The following is a 13,453-nucleotide window of genomic DNA, read 5'->3' on the forward strand; positions in this document are numbered from 1 at the left end:
ACCCCATAATACTCCTGCCTACTCTCTTAAAAAAGGCCTTAGTGATCACGATGGGAAGGCACTGAAACACAAACAGAAACCTCGGAAGGACCACCATTTTGACCGACTGCACTCTACCCGCCAGCGAGAGCGGTAACATGTCCCATCTTTTGAAATCCTCCTCCATTTGCTCCGTCAGATTCAGTTTATGTAGGGTCCCCCAACTCCTGGCTATCTGGATCCCCAGATACCGAAAGCTCCCCTCCGCCCTCCTCAGCGGTAGGTCCCCTATCCCTCTTTCTTGGTCCCCCGCCTGTAATACAAAGAGCTCACTCTTCCCTACATTGAGCTTATAGCCCGAAAACTCCCCAAACGCCCTTAGAGTCTGCATGACCTCCACCATCCCCTCCATTGGATCCGCCACGTACAGCAACAGGTCATCCGCATATAGCGATACCCGATGCTCTTCTCCCCCTCGGACCACCCCCCTCCATTTATTAGACTCCCTCAATGACATGGCCAATGGTTCGATCGCCAATGCGAACAACAAGGGGGACAGGGGGCACCCCTGCCTCGTCCCTCGGTACAGTCGAAAGTACTCCGACCTCCGCCGGTTCGTCGCTACACTCGCCATTGGGGCTCTGTAAAGGAGCTTAACCCAATTGATAAACCCTACCCCGAACCTACGCACCACCTCCCAGAGGTACTCCCACTCTACTCGGTCAAAGGCCTTCTCCGCGTCCATAGCTGCCACTATCTCCGCCTCTCCCGCCTCCGATGGCATCATGATCACGTTTAAGAGCCACCGCACATTGGTGTTTAGTTGCCTGCCCTTTACAAATCCCGTCTAGTCCTTGTGGATTACCCCGGGACACAGTCCTCGATCCTCGTGGCCAGCACTTTTGCCAGCAACTTTGCATCCACATTGAGGAGCGAGATCGGCCTGTACGATCCACATTGCAGTGGGTCCTTGTCCCGCTTTAGGATCAAAGAAATTGTCGCTTCCGACATTGTTGGGGCAGGGTCCCCTCCTCTCTTGCCTCATTAAAGGTCCTCATCAGTAGCGGGGCCAACAGGTCTGCGTACTTCCTGTAGAACTCCACCAGGAATCCGTCCGGTCCCGGGGCCTTCCCCGCCTGCATACTCCCCAAACCCTTGCTCAGCTCCTCCAACCCAATTGGTGCCCCCAAATCAGCCACCTCTTGCTCCTCCACCCTCGGGAATCTCAGCTGATCTAGGAATAGTCTCATCCCCTCTTCCCCCGCTGGGGGCTGATATCTGTACAGCTCTTCATAAAAGGCCTTGAATACCTCGTTTATTTTCGTTGCACTCCGAACCGTGGCGCCCCTTCCATCTTTGACTCCCCCTATTTCCCTCGCTGCCATCCTCTTACGGAGCTGGTGTGCCAGCATCCGACTAGCCTTTTCCCCATACTCGTAGGTCGCCCCCTGCGCTTTCCTCCACTGTGCCTCCGCCTTCCCTGTGGTCAAACTCCGTCTGGAGCCGTCGTCTTTCCCCAAGTAATCTTTCCTCCGGGGCCTCTGCGTATCTCCTGTCCACTCTCAAAATCTCCCCCACTAACCTCTCCCTTTCCATACCCGCTGTCTTCTCCCTATGAGCCCTAATGAAAATTAGCTCTCCCCTGATCACCGCCTTCAACGTCTCCCATACCACCCCCACCCGCACCTCCCCGTTGTCGTTGGCCTCCAAGTACCTTTCGATACACCCCCTCACCTTCCCACACGCCACCTCGTCCGCCAGCAGTCCCACATCCAGCCACCACAACGGGCGTTGGTCCCTCTCCTCTCCCAGCTCCAGTTCCACCCAGTGTGGGGTATTGTCCGAAACGGCTGTAGCCGAATACTCCGTCCCCTCCACCCTCGGGATGAGCGCCCTACCCAGAACAAAGAAATCTATCCGGGAGTAGGCTTTGTGTACATGGGAGAAGAAAGAAAATTCCCTGGCCTGCGGCCTTGCAAACCGCCATGGGTCCACTCCCCCATCTGATCCATAAACCCCCTAAGTACCTTGGCCGCCGCCGGCCTCTTTCCAGTCCTTGATTTGGAGCGGTCCAGTGCTGGATCCAACACTGTATTGAAGTCCCCTCCCATTATCAGGCCTCCTATCTCCAGGTCCGGAATGCGCCCCAACATGCGCTTCATGAATCCTGCATCATCCCAGTTCGGGGCGTATACGTTTACCAACACCACCCACGTCCCTTGCAGCCTACCGCTCACCATTACATATCGCCCTCCATTCTCCGCTACAATAGTCTTGGCCTCAAATGACACCCGCTTTCCCACCAATATTGCCACCCCTCTATTCTTCGCGTCCAGTCCCGAGTGGAATACCTGTCCTACCCATCCCTGGTCCGCCACCTTCAGATGTGTCTCTTGGAGCATAGCCACGTCTGCCTTCAGTCCCTTTAAGTGCGCGAACACTCGAGCCCTCTTCACCGGCCCATTCAGGCCCCTCACATTCCACGTTATCAGCCGGATTGGAGGGGCTCTCACCCCCCCCCCCCCCACGCCCCGCCGACTAGCCATCTCCTTTTCTGGGCCAGTCCCATGTCCACGCCTCCCTCACCCTCCAGTCCCCCAGAGGGGGGACCCCCGTCCCGACCACCTCTTCTGTGTCCCATTCCCTTTCGGCCAGTGCAGCAGCAACCCTTTCTCTCCCCCTCCCCTCCCCCCCGCTAGACCCCTGTCTAGCTTTTTTGCTCCCCCATGTCACTCCCGTAAGTCAGCTGACGCCTGCTGACCCCGGCTTCCCCCGCCGTCCCATTGACCTCCCCGCGTGGGAGTCTCCCAATCCATATGCATTCCTTTGTTCCCCTTCCCGCCTTTCTTCCCGCGTGCGGGGAAAAAACCCCGCGCTTTCCAAAGCCTGCTCCGCCCCCTCTGGCGCAGCTCCTGTCGCGGCCTTGTCTCTCTCCCCCAGCCCATGTAACATTTCCTGCGCGTGATTGACCCCCTATTTACAACAACCATCACACATCAAACCCCAAAACATCCCCCCCCACCCTCACAAACCCTCAGTTAGAGTCCAACTTTTCGGCTTGTACAAAGGTCCACGCCTCTTCAGGCGTTTCGAAGTAATAATGTTGGCCCTTGTATGTGACCCACAGTTGCGCTGGCTGCAGCATTCCGAATTTCACTTCTTTCCGGTACAACGCCGCTTTGGCCTGGTTGAAACCCGCTCTCCGCTTTGCAACCTCCGTGCTCCAGTCCGGGTATATTCGGATCTCTGCATTGTCCCACTTACTGCTCCGCTCCTTCTTGGCCCATCTCAGGACCCACTCTCTGTCCGTGAACCGGTGGAACCTCACCACCATCGCCCTTGGCGGCTCATTTGCCTGGGGCTTCTTCGCCAGCACCCGATGTGCCCCGTCCAACTCCAGCGGCCTCGAAGGGGCCTTCGTGCCCATCATCGCCTCGAGCATCGTGCTCGCGTACGCCCCGGCATCAGCCCCCTCCACTCCCTCAGGGAGACCCAGGATTCGCAGATTCTTTCTCCTCGACCTGTTCTCCAGGTCTTCGAGTCTTCCCGCCCACCTCTTGTGTAGCGCCTCGTTCTGCTCCACTCTCACCGCCAGGCCCACGAGCTCGTCCTGACTGACTCTTTTCTGTACCTCCTGGATCTTAGCTTCGTGGGCCTTCTGCGTGATCCCGAGTCCTTCAATTGCCAAAAGCATAGGCGCCAACATCTCTTTGCGCATCTCCTCGCGCTGCTCCTCGAAGCAGCGCTTGATGAACTCCTGCAGCTCCCCTTTGTCCCTGGCCGCCGCCATTTTGTTTTCTTTCCCTCGCTTCTCCCGTTGCTCCAGTGCCGCTCCTTTGGCCGTTACACTTCTGGTCCGTTTCATAGAAGTTGGCAGTGTTTGCTTCACCAGTCTGCCCCAAAAAGTCTTTGGAAACTCCTGAAAAAGGTCTGAGAGTCGGCTCCAGACGGGAGCTGCCGAATGCGTGACCTACTCCTCCATGGCCGCCACCAGAAGCCACGACCCTGCTTCTTCAATGGCCCTGGTAGATCTTTTCACAGTTGTTCCCTCTGCTGCTAGAATTCACCTTTGATAGAGTCAAGCCAGATTGCAGCTTTCAGCTTGCCCTTCCCCCGCCTGCATGCTGGAAGAGGCCCTTGTCTACTGCTGCAGCTCAAGCCAAATCCTTCACTGTTTCTGCCGGGTCTGGTAGCCAAAAGACACAACACTCCTGGGGGACACTGTCAGGGGAATGCTGCAGCCTTCTTCCCACACCGGGAAATGTCAAACAAATGCCGTGGGGGCCCTGTAAAAGAGCCCAAAAGTCCGTTCCAAGCGGGAGCTGCCGAATATGCGACCTAGCTCTGCATAGCCGCACCCGGAAGTCCCTAACCTGCACATCTTGGACACTAAGAAGCAATTTAGTATGGCCAATCCACCTAACCTTCACATCTTTGGACTGAGAGAGGAAATCGGAGCACCTGGAAGAAAACTACGTGAGAAATTGTAAACTGCACACAGACAGTGACCCCAGGCCAGAATTGAATCTGGGTCCCTGGCGCTGTGAGGCAGCAGTGCTAAACACCGTCACCCTGCTGCTCGCAAGAAGAAACAAGGTGCAGGAGGGATGCTTATCAATTTATGCTGACTTAAATGCAGACATCATCTGTTTATACAAATTATCAGTTAAGTAGTGATATAGTGAAAGTCAGAGCATCATATTTTCCTGAAGGATTCATTGCCCCAAGAACTGCATTGAAAGCATCCCTACGTTCAGTGCTACCGTTATGGTTGCCATCGCTCCCGGGATTGCCTGGGAATCTCCTGGGTGAACAAACAATCACTGGAAGTGCAACTGGTGACCCGGAAAAGCATTCCAGTTTTCGACTGTGCACCATTGGGGTTGTGTAAAATCTACTGAATGTTCATGTTACTGCACATTCAAAATGCGAGTTGAAGAAAATCCTTTAATCAACTGGATCTAGTCCTATAAACCCAATACTTTCAAAGCATTTCTATATGTTGCATCTATTTATTTTCTGAAATCTCACCATTTTAAAGGTTCATGGGGTCCTTCATGGAGGATTCATGAAAGAGATATATAATTTTTTTAGCAACAAAAACAGAAAATATTGGACAATCTCAGCAGTTCTGACAGCATCTGTGGAGAGAGAACAGAGCTAAAGCTATAGAGCGGAACTCTCCGACCCCGCGCCATTGTGGTTGGCGTGGCACCGGTCGGGGGCCGCTCTATGCGGCCCCCTCGTGATTCTCCGTCCCGAATGAGCCGAGCGGTCATGACAAACCCCGAGTCCCGCCGGCGACGTTCTAACATGGGGGGGGCCTCCATTGTGGCCTGGCCCTCGATCGGGGCCCACCAATCGGCGGGCCGGACTCTCGGGTTGGGGGCCTGCTTTCTTCCGCGCCGGCCTCTGTAGCCCTACGCCATTTGAATTCAGAGCCGGCGTGGAGAAGGGGGCCACAGCGTATGCGCGCATTGGCGCTGGTGCCACTGTGCATGCGCAGACCCCTCGGCGCCCAGTTGACGCTGGGGTCAGCAGCTGGAGCGGCGTGGGCCACTCCAGCGCGAAGGGCCGCTCCAGCGCCGTGCTGGCCCTCCCATTTTTACGCCGCCGTCAACACTTAGCTGCGCGATGGGAGAATCACGGCCATAATTTTTTTAGATTGAATTGCATCAAGGATTATGGGGAGAAAGCGGGGATATGGCATTGAAATCGAGGATCAGCCATGATCATATTAATGGTGGAACATGTCGAAGGGCCGAATAGCATACTCCTGCTCCTAGTTTCTATGCTTCTCTATTAAGGATAACTGTAGCTTCTTTCAATTTCTTACTCCCCATGGTCTCCCCGCAGACAATGGTCAGATTAACTTTAAAACTGACAGATTTTGATAACGTGGATCTTCCTGCCCACATCCATTTCTACTCTATCTTTATTCCTGGCACTGGCCTAAATGTGACTGGTAACAGCACCGTACTAGCAGCAACATGTACCTCCCAGCACCCCACCCTGAACACGCATTTAGATGTTGAGCTGCCTGTTTTGTGATGATGCCACGATGGAATGGACTGATATCATGACTCTTAAATTGTGTCTGGGAAGCAGCTGATTTGTCAAGAGCAACCTATTCATTCATATCCTTTAGACCATTCTCTTTATGCCATGTAGCGTAAATTTGAGAGATCAATAATCAAACCATTGAAGTAGACTCAATAACATTTGCAAACCTCCAATCTGTCAACTGGCAGAAGCTCTAGGAATAGGTCCAAACACTGGTGGCAATCCTGGCTACAGCTCATTTACGCAACCATTCGGGAATCTTAATCATCATCAATTTTACCTGGCAGAAGAATCTGGCTCATTACTTCCACATTGATCCAACTGAAAAATTGATGATGCAAAGATATTGGGTGGGACTTTCCGGTTCTGCCTGCACTGGGAGCGGAAATCACTGCCAGAGGTAAACTGACCTTTCAATTGTTTGTCCCGCATGAGTCTATTCCTGCTGAGAGTGGGACTGGGAAATTCACCCCATTGTCGTCTCGTTTTCGTGTTTCAACAACTTACGATAACTACAAATGTAGCAGAGACTAACTCAATAATTTGTGTGGGTAATAATAAAAATACTTACTGGAGCAAATTCATCATTCAGCTCGGGTAACACAACGTCATGCGATAGGAATGCGTGGCCTCCTATTCCTGTTAACTGATTCAGCTCATTAAATAGTTGCATTTTGTCATCCTCATTCCCATTCCATTCAATTACAAGTAGTTTAAAGAATACCTTGCCTGGAGTGCTGCTTTGCTGTAGAGTCACAATCTATTCAGATTTTTTGGAAAAAAGAAACAGTAAGCATTTTTAAAAATGACTTCTGTAAAAGGTGAAAGGGCAATGCTTGAAGTGCAGTGAAATAAAGGTATAGGATATTGAAAAAGTCAAGAGGTAGTCCTTCACCAGTTTCAGAGCCAGCAGCTCTGTGACTGATCTAAGACAAAGGGACTAAAGATCTCTTTCCTGTTCTTATAATATCTTATTTTATTCAGATTTGATGATTTCTGTGTAGTAGACAGTGCCAAACTCCATATTGGGCATGGGTTATCAAACAAGAGCAATAACATGATTCTACAAAACTTTAATTGGTTAAGAAGCCACGCTTAGCAAGTTCTGAAACTGCAGGATTAAATTTTCTGGCACGGTGGCGAGTGGTTAGCACTGCTGCATCACAGCACCGAGGATCGGGGTTCGACCCCGGCCCACTGTCCATGTGGAGTTTGCACATTCTGCTGCTGTCTGCGTGGGTCTCACCCCCACGACCCAAAACGATGTGCAGAATAGGTGGATTGGCCGCGCTAAATTGCCCCTTAAAAAAAAGTTACATTTTCTGACACTTGGAAGAGAAGAAACAGACTTGGAAGTTGGAAGGACTTCTATACTGGACCAGAGAATCAAGAAACAAGTGGCTAAGTAACTTTGAATAATAATAATCTATACTAGTGCCACAAGCACACTACGGCACTTGCTCTGGTACACCGAGGGAGAATTCTGAACGCCCAATTCACCGAACAAGAACATCTTTCGGGACTTGTGGGACGAAACCTGAGCACCTGGAGGAATTCCATGCAGACACGGGGAGAAGGTGTAGACTCCACACATACAGTGACCCAAGCCGGGAATCGAACCCGGGTCCCTGGCGCTGTGAAGCAAAAGTGCTACCGTGCTGTCCCAGGGGAGCTGTGAACTATGGAAGATAGTGCAATATTTAAGTTATTTGAGTGATTCCATTGGTTGGAACCATAGAATTCTTACAGTGCAGAATGAGGCCGACTCCCCCGCCCTATCCCTGTAACCCCACATAACCTGCACATCTTTGGATACTAAGGGACAATTTAGCATGGCCAATCGACCTTAACTGCACATCCTTGGACTGTGGGAATAAACCAAAGCACCGGGAGGAAACCAGAGCACCCAGAGGAAACCCACACAGACACGGGGAGAAATTGCAGGCCACACAGTCACCCGAGGCTGGAATTGAACCCGGGTCCCTGGCGCCGTGAGGCAGCAGTGCTAACCACTGTGTCACCATGCCGCGTCCAAGTGTTACATTATATATTACAACAGTGACTACAATTCAAATATACTTTGCTGGCTGTGAAGCACTCTAGGACATCGTAAAGACATGGGAAATGCTGTGAAAATGTAAGTTCTTTCACTCTTAGCCTGGACTAAAAAGAGTTTCTGACTTAGTTTCAGAGTTTACACAATAGGATCAGAGATGATCTGCCTAGAAAGAAAACTTCAAACAATCGGCTCAGTGTAAAACAAGCCAAGAAGTTTGAATGATCCCCATTCATTCTTTGTAGCATATTCATTTCTACCATTTCAAGCTCATTTGTTCCAAACAAACAAGCTTCACTGTCACCGGCGAAATGGCTCAAGCCTATCCTCCGGCAAATATGAAGAGTATATTGTGACAAAATTTCAATGTCCACACATAAATCTCCTTCAAATAGAAGAGACCCTTATTTTCTGTATAAATATTAATTTTACAGTGCATCCTCCAGCAAAATAATGTGATAGATGATGTATTGGACAACAAACTTAAAAGCATACGGTTACTGATTGATCGGCATATATAGCTGAAATTTACTATTACTGATATTAATGGAAATTTTTTTTAAAGCATTTCTGTGACATTTCATTTCTTTTCCAATTTATTTCCAACAAATCACATCTCTGTGCTGACAGAGGAATCCAGATAAATTAATTGTGCTCCAGGGGCAGCACGGTGGCACAGTGGTTAGCGCTGCTGCCACACGGCGCCAAGGTCCCAGGTTCGATCCCGGCCCTGGGTCACTATCCGAGTGGAGTTTGCACATTCTCCCCGTGTTTGTGTGGGTTTCACCCCCACAACCCAAAGATGTGCAGGGTAGGTGGATTGCCCCTTAATTGGAAAAAATGAATTGGGTACTCTAAATTTGTTAAAAAGAAAAAAAATAATTAATTGTGCTCCTCCGCCATATTAGTATTCATTATTTTTCACTTATAATCAAGTATAAATTGTGAGGTTGGGCAGTTAACTTTATGCTTGTAGTTACTTACTCTGTAACGAATATGCAGAAGGAAATGACAAACATGGTCCATGGATCAAGCAGCATCTCCGCTTAAAAGTGGACACAAAAAAGGTTGTTCTACTCACATGTGGTGTAGGGCTGTTTCTCAGTGTTGGCGGGAGCAAGGCATTAACAAATGCTGGTTGACGTTCGGGATAGATATAAACAAATCTCAGAGACTCTTGAGTATTCACGGAGGCAAAGGAGACAAAGGAGCGGTATGCAGCCTGTAACCCATCTTTCTCTCGAATTATTAGCAGGACACAATATCTACAGAAATTTACAAGTAAAATCAACCACCCGTTATGTCTGGACAGAATTACCAAATGAAAATTTAATTTATGTGAGATGCTATAAATAAACAAAGTACACAAAATAAATACATTCCTTTAGATTTTAACAGATTTGGCAGTTAGTCACATCAGTAATTTGCCATCTGGGCATTGCCATCAGCAATGTTAGTTACGGGAATGATACTGATTTACATGTAGTGTCTCTCAACAGCACCTGTGGGTGGCCTGTGGCTGCTATTGCACAGGCAGGCAGCAGCAGCATGAAACCCATGATCCCCCTCCACAACCTGCCACTGGGAGGCCACCCCCATTCTACTGAATTTCTCCTGCCCCTTCCAGGAACCCGACTGGAAAATCCTAGGCATCTCCATTAACAGGCATTAATAGGGGCTGAATTGATTAGGCTACCTCTCATCCTGCCTACGAGAAAATGGCTTGGAGGCGAGATGGAGCCGGGGAACCAGCACAAAGATCGGCGCTGCCATTCTTAGCACCCTTTAGCAGGAGATTCCATCTAGCATCAGGCAAATTTATGCAAATATCAGAAGAAAAGAAACATATTATTGCTGCGAGATGAGTCGGTTACCTTTTCTGATGACGGTATTGTTTCAGCGGGCACAAGTACTCAAAATGTTTCTGGTTTGTAAGACGAGGGGCCAATAGAAATTTGTTAGCAGAAATAAATTCATCTATTATTTGTTTCCTTAATCCTTTGGCCTGTAAGAAATCATTCAAAACCATCAATTACTTTCCCAGCACCAAGAACACAGATGTATCTGATTTTTTAACAAAACAATTCCACCCCCCGCTACCCTTGCCTCCCAGTCTCTGCTGAAGCCGTTTATTCTTGTTGGGCTTCCCATTCAAAGTCATTCTCTGCTATCTAGCCATTTTTCTTCTGTAAGCTTAGACAGGGATAGTAAATGTCGACAGGTCACTCAACCAGAGGGAAGGGAACAGCGCTGGCTCATACATAAAGAATGGTCACATGAGCGAGAAACCAGAGTAAGTCAAGACCAATGGGGTTATAGTCCAGGGAGTGGCAGCATATTAGGAGAGGCAAGAAAACGTGGTGAAAATAAATGAGGAATTTTCTTTTTGGCAACAGTGCATTCATTGGATATGGCAGTGAAAGCAAAAGATAATTCTTTTTAGACTAATGTTGAAGCAAAGTTTGGGACTATTCTTAGCCCTTGCTTTACAATCCCAGATAAAGCTGTGCCATTCTCAGTCAATATCATTCCCCACCTTGAATAGAAATACTCAATAAAAAGATATGGTACACACCTGAATGATATCAGCTGGTTTGTCTACATTCTCCTTAAAAATCATCATGGTTGAGGTGGAACCACTTATACTGTAACGAGCCAGGATTTCCTCAGTCATCTCTGTCCCAGTCTCCACAGAACCAAACTTAACATAATCTCTGAACTGGAAAGCAATCAGCTTTGGAAAGAAAAGTTTATGTCAGAAGTCAGCATAGCAACATAAATCATTTCCCACAATCTCCATCTGCATTAACCCAGACAGCGAATTGCACTTAAAAACATTATGGCAGATATTCACTATATTCCTTCAGCTGCAATAGGCACTGGAAGTCAAGCATTTGAAGGTGATACTGAATGTCCCACACCGTTGGATACAAATATAAAATGTGGGGAGCTAAAGATCCAGCAGATCTGTAACTGCTCTGTAATTACAATAATTTGTATTTAAATATGAAAAATTCTATAACATAACCATTTATAAGAAACACCTCAAATAAATTGATTTACAGAAAAGTAGTATGTTTTAAAACTAAAATATTGCATATTTTAATTTAAACAAAATATGCTTTAGGGGTTAAATGAAAGATTTCCAGTGGCTAAAGATTAGTTGTTAAAGTTTTATATAGTTCATTAACAACGGTCGTCATTTCAATACATGTGATTTTTTTCCCCCCCAGTGGTGATTATTAAAGTAGCTCTGATAACATTACTGCAACAAGTTTCTTTTTTAAATTTAGAGTATCCAGTTATTTCTTTTTCCCAGTTAAGGGGCAATTTAGCGTGGCCAATCCACCTACCCTGCACATCTTTTACGCAGGCATGGGGAGAATGTACAGACTCCAGAGTGACCTGGTGCCGGGATCGAACCCAGGTCCTCTGCGTCGTGAGGCTGAAGTGCTAAACACTGCACCACCGTGCCGCCCAGATTTTAAGCTTTCGAGTAAGAGATGAAGGAGGAATATGTGATAAAGCTTTTTTAAAAATAAATTTAGAGTACCCAATTGTTTCCAATTAAGGGGAAATTTAGCGTGGCCAATCCACCTAACCTGCACATCTTTTGGGTTGTGGGGGCGAAACCCACGCAAACACGGGGAGAATGTGCAAACTCCACACGGACAGTGACCCAGAGCCAGGATCGAACCTGGGACCTTGGCGCCGTGAGGCTGCAGAGCTAACCCACTGCGCCACCGTGCTGCCCTGTGACAAAGCTTTTTAATGTAGCAATTGCTAATGATCAGAACTTGTTGCCGATACAGGTGTTGGAGGCAGAGACAATGATTTCAAAAATTAGACTGGAAGGCACTCGAGCAAAGAAACATTTTAAGGACTACAGAGATAGAGCAGAGGAATAGGACTGGCTGGATAGCTACGCAGAAAGCCAGCATGAACTCGATGGGCCGAGTGGCTTCCGTGCCACAATGACTGTATATTATAAAAGGAAGGTTACAGAAGGACTGCAAAATACAGAAATTCACAGATTCTGGTGAAGAATTGGCTCAAATGAAAGCAATATATAACTCCACAGTTTCACCATTATACACGGAAATTCACAACAAATGGTTTAGATACATTACCTTGTACAACATTGGCACTGCAGACTTCTGGTGAAATATTAATGCACGAGGCTTGTTGTCTTGCTCCCATGCAGACAAGAAACGTATATAATTCCTGTTGGTTACCTAAAAATGTAATACAATCTAGTTACATTTTTAAATCCCGGGAGACTGTAGCCCCATTTTCCATTACCCTATTGTTGTATTCTAGTTTGATTTGACTCCAAGCTACTCCATTATCACAGTGCAAAAGGTGAAAATCCAAACTTTAGCTTTGGCTGAGTGATATCACTCTTACCTCAAGAGTCAGTAGGTTGTGAGTTCAAGTCCCACTGTCGAGACCTGAGCACATAACATAATGAAGAAGTGCAGGAGGGCATGCCAGGTGCAACAACCAGCCATACCTAAAACGAGGTGTCAACCTGGTGAAGCTACAAGCAGCAAGTGATAGGCAAAGCTAAGCGATTCCACAATCAACTGATCAGATCTAAGCTCTTCAGTCCTACCACATCCAGTCATGAATGGTGATGGACAATTAAACAACTCACTGGAGTAGGAGGCTCCATGAATATCCCCACCTCAATGATGTGGGAGCTGATGTGGGAGCCCAGCATCAGTGCAAAAGATAAGGCTGAAGCATTTGCAGCAATCTTCAGTGCTGAGTGGATGATCCATCTCTGGCCTCTTCTGGAGGTCGGCAACATCACAGATGCCAGTCTTCAGCCAATTCGATTCGCTCCACGTGATATCAAGAAACAGCTGAAGGAAGGGGCGGCACGTGGCACAGTGGTTAGCACTGGGACTGCGGCGCTGACTGCGGGTTCGAATCCCGGCCCTGGGTCACTGTCCGTGTGGAGTTTGCACATTCTCCCCGTGTCTACATGGTTTCACCCCCACAACCCAAAGATGTGCAGGTTAGGTGGATTGGCCAAGCTAAATTGCCCCTTAATTGGAAAAAAAAATAATTGGGTACTCTAAATTTTAAAAAAGGAAATGGGGATGTTCACTGAAGATTGCACAATGTTCAGCACTTTTCACAACTCTTCAAATACTGAAGCAGTCTAAGTCCAAATGCAGAAAGACCTGGACAATATCCGGACTTTGGCTGTCAAGTGGTAAGTGATATCCATGCCACAAAGTGCCAGGCAATCCCCAACAAGAGAGAATCTAACCATTTCCCCTTTACGTTCAGTGGCATTACCATTGCTGAATCCCACACTATCAACATCTTGGGGTTACCATTGAC

General features: G+C 48.1%; 1 protein-coding gene across 2 annotated transcripts in view; it reads right to left on the reverse strand.

Annotated features, from left to right (window-relative positions):
* Positions 1-13,453, reverse strand: part of dnajc16 (DnaJ (Hsp40) homolog, subfamily C, member 16) — a 45,122-nt gene that overhangs the window by 17,876 nt on the left and 13,793 nt on the right. For both annotated transcript variants that reach the window (XM_072478271.1, XM_072478272.1), the window contains exons 7-11: positions 12,229-12,333; positions 10,674-10,832; positions 9,973-10,103; positions 9,180-9,363; positions 6,614-6,802 (exon numbers count right to left, since the gene is read on the reverse strand). In XM_072478271.1, coding sequence (XP_072334372.1) covers positions 6,614-6,802; positions 9,180-9,363; positions 9,973-10,103; positions 10,674-10,832; positions 12,229-12,333 — 768 coding nt within the window. The remainder of the gene's footprint in view (positions 1-6,613; positions 6,803-9,179; positions 9,364-9,972; positions 10,104-10,673; positions 10,833-12,228; positions 12,334-13,453) is intronic.

The sequence above is a fragment of the Scyliorhinus torazame genome, chromosome 16 (genome assembly GCF_047496885.1).
Source record: "Scyliorhinus torazame isolate Kashiwa2021f chromosome 16, sScyTor2.1, whole genome shotgun sequence".
Classification (NCBI taxonomy): Eukaryota; Metazoa; Chordata; class Chondrichthyes; order Carcharhiniformes; family Scyliorhinidae; genus Scyliorhinus; species Scyliorhinus torazame.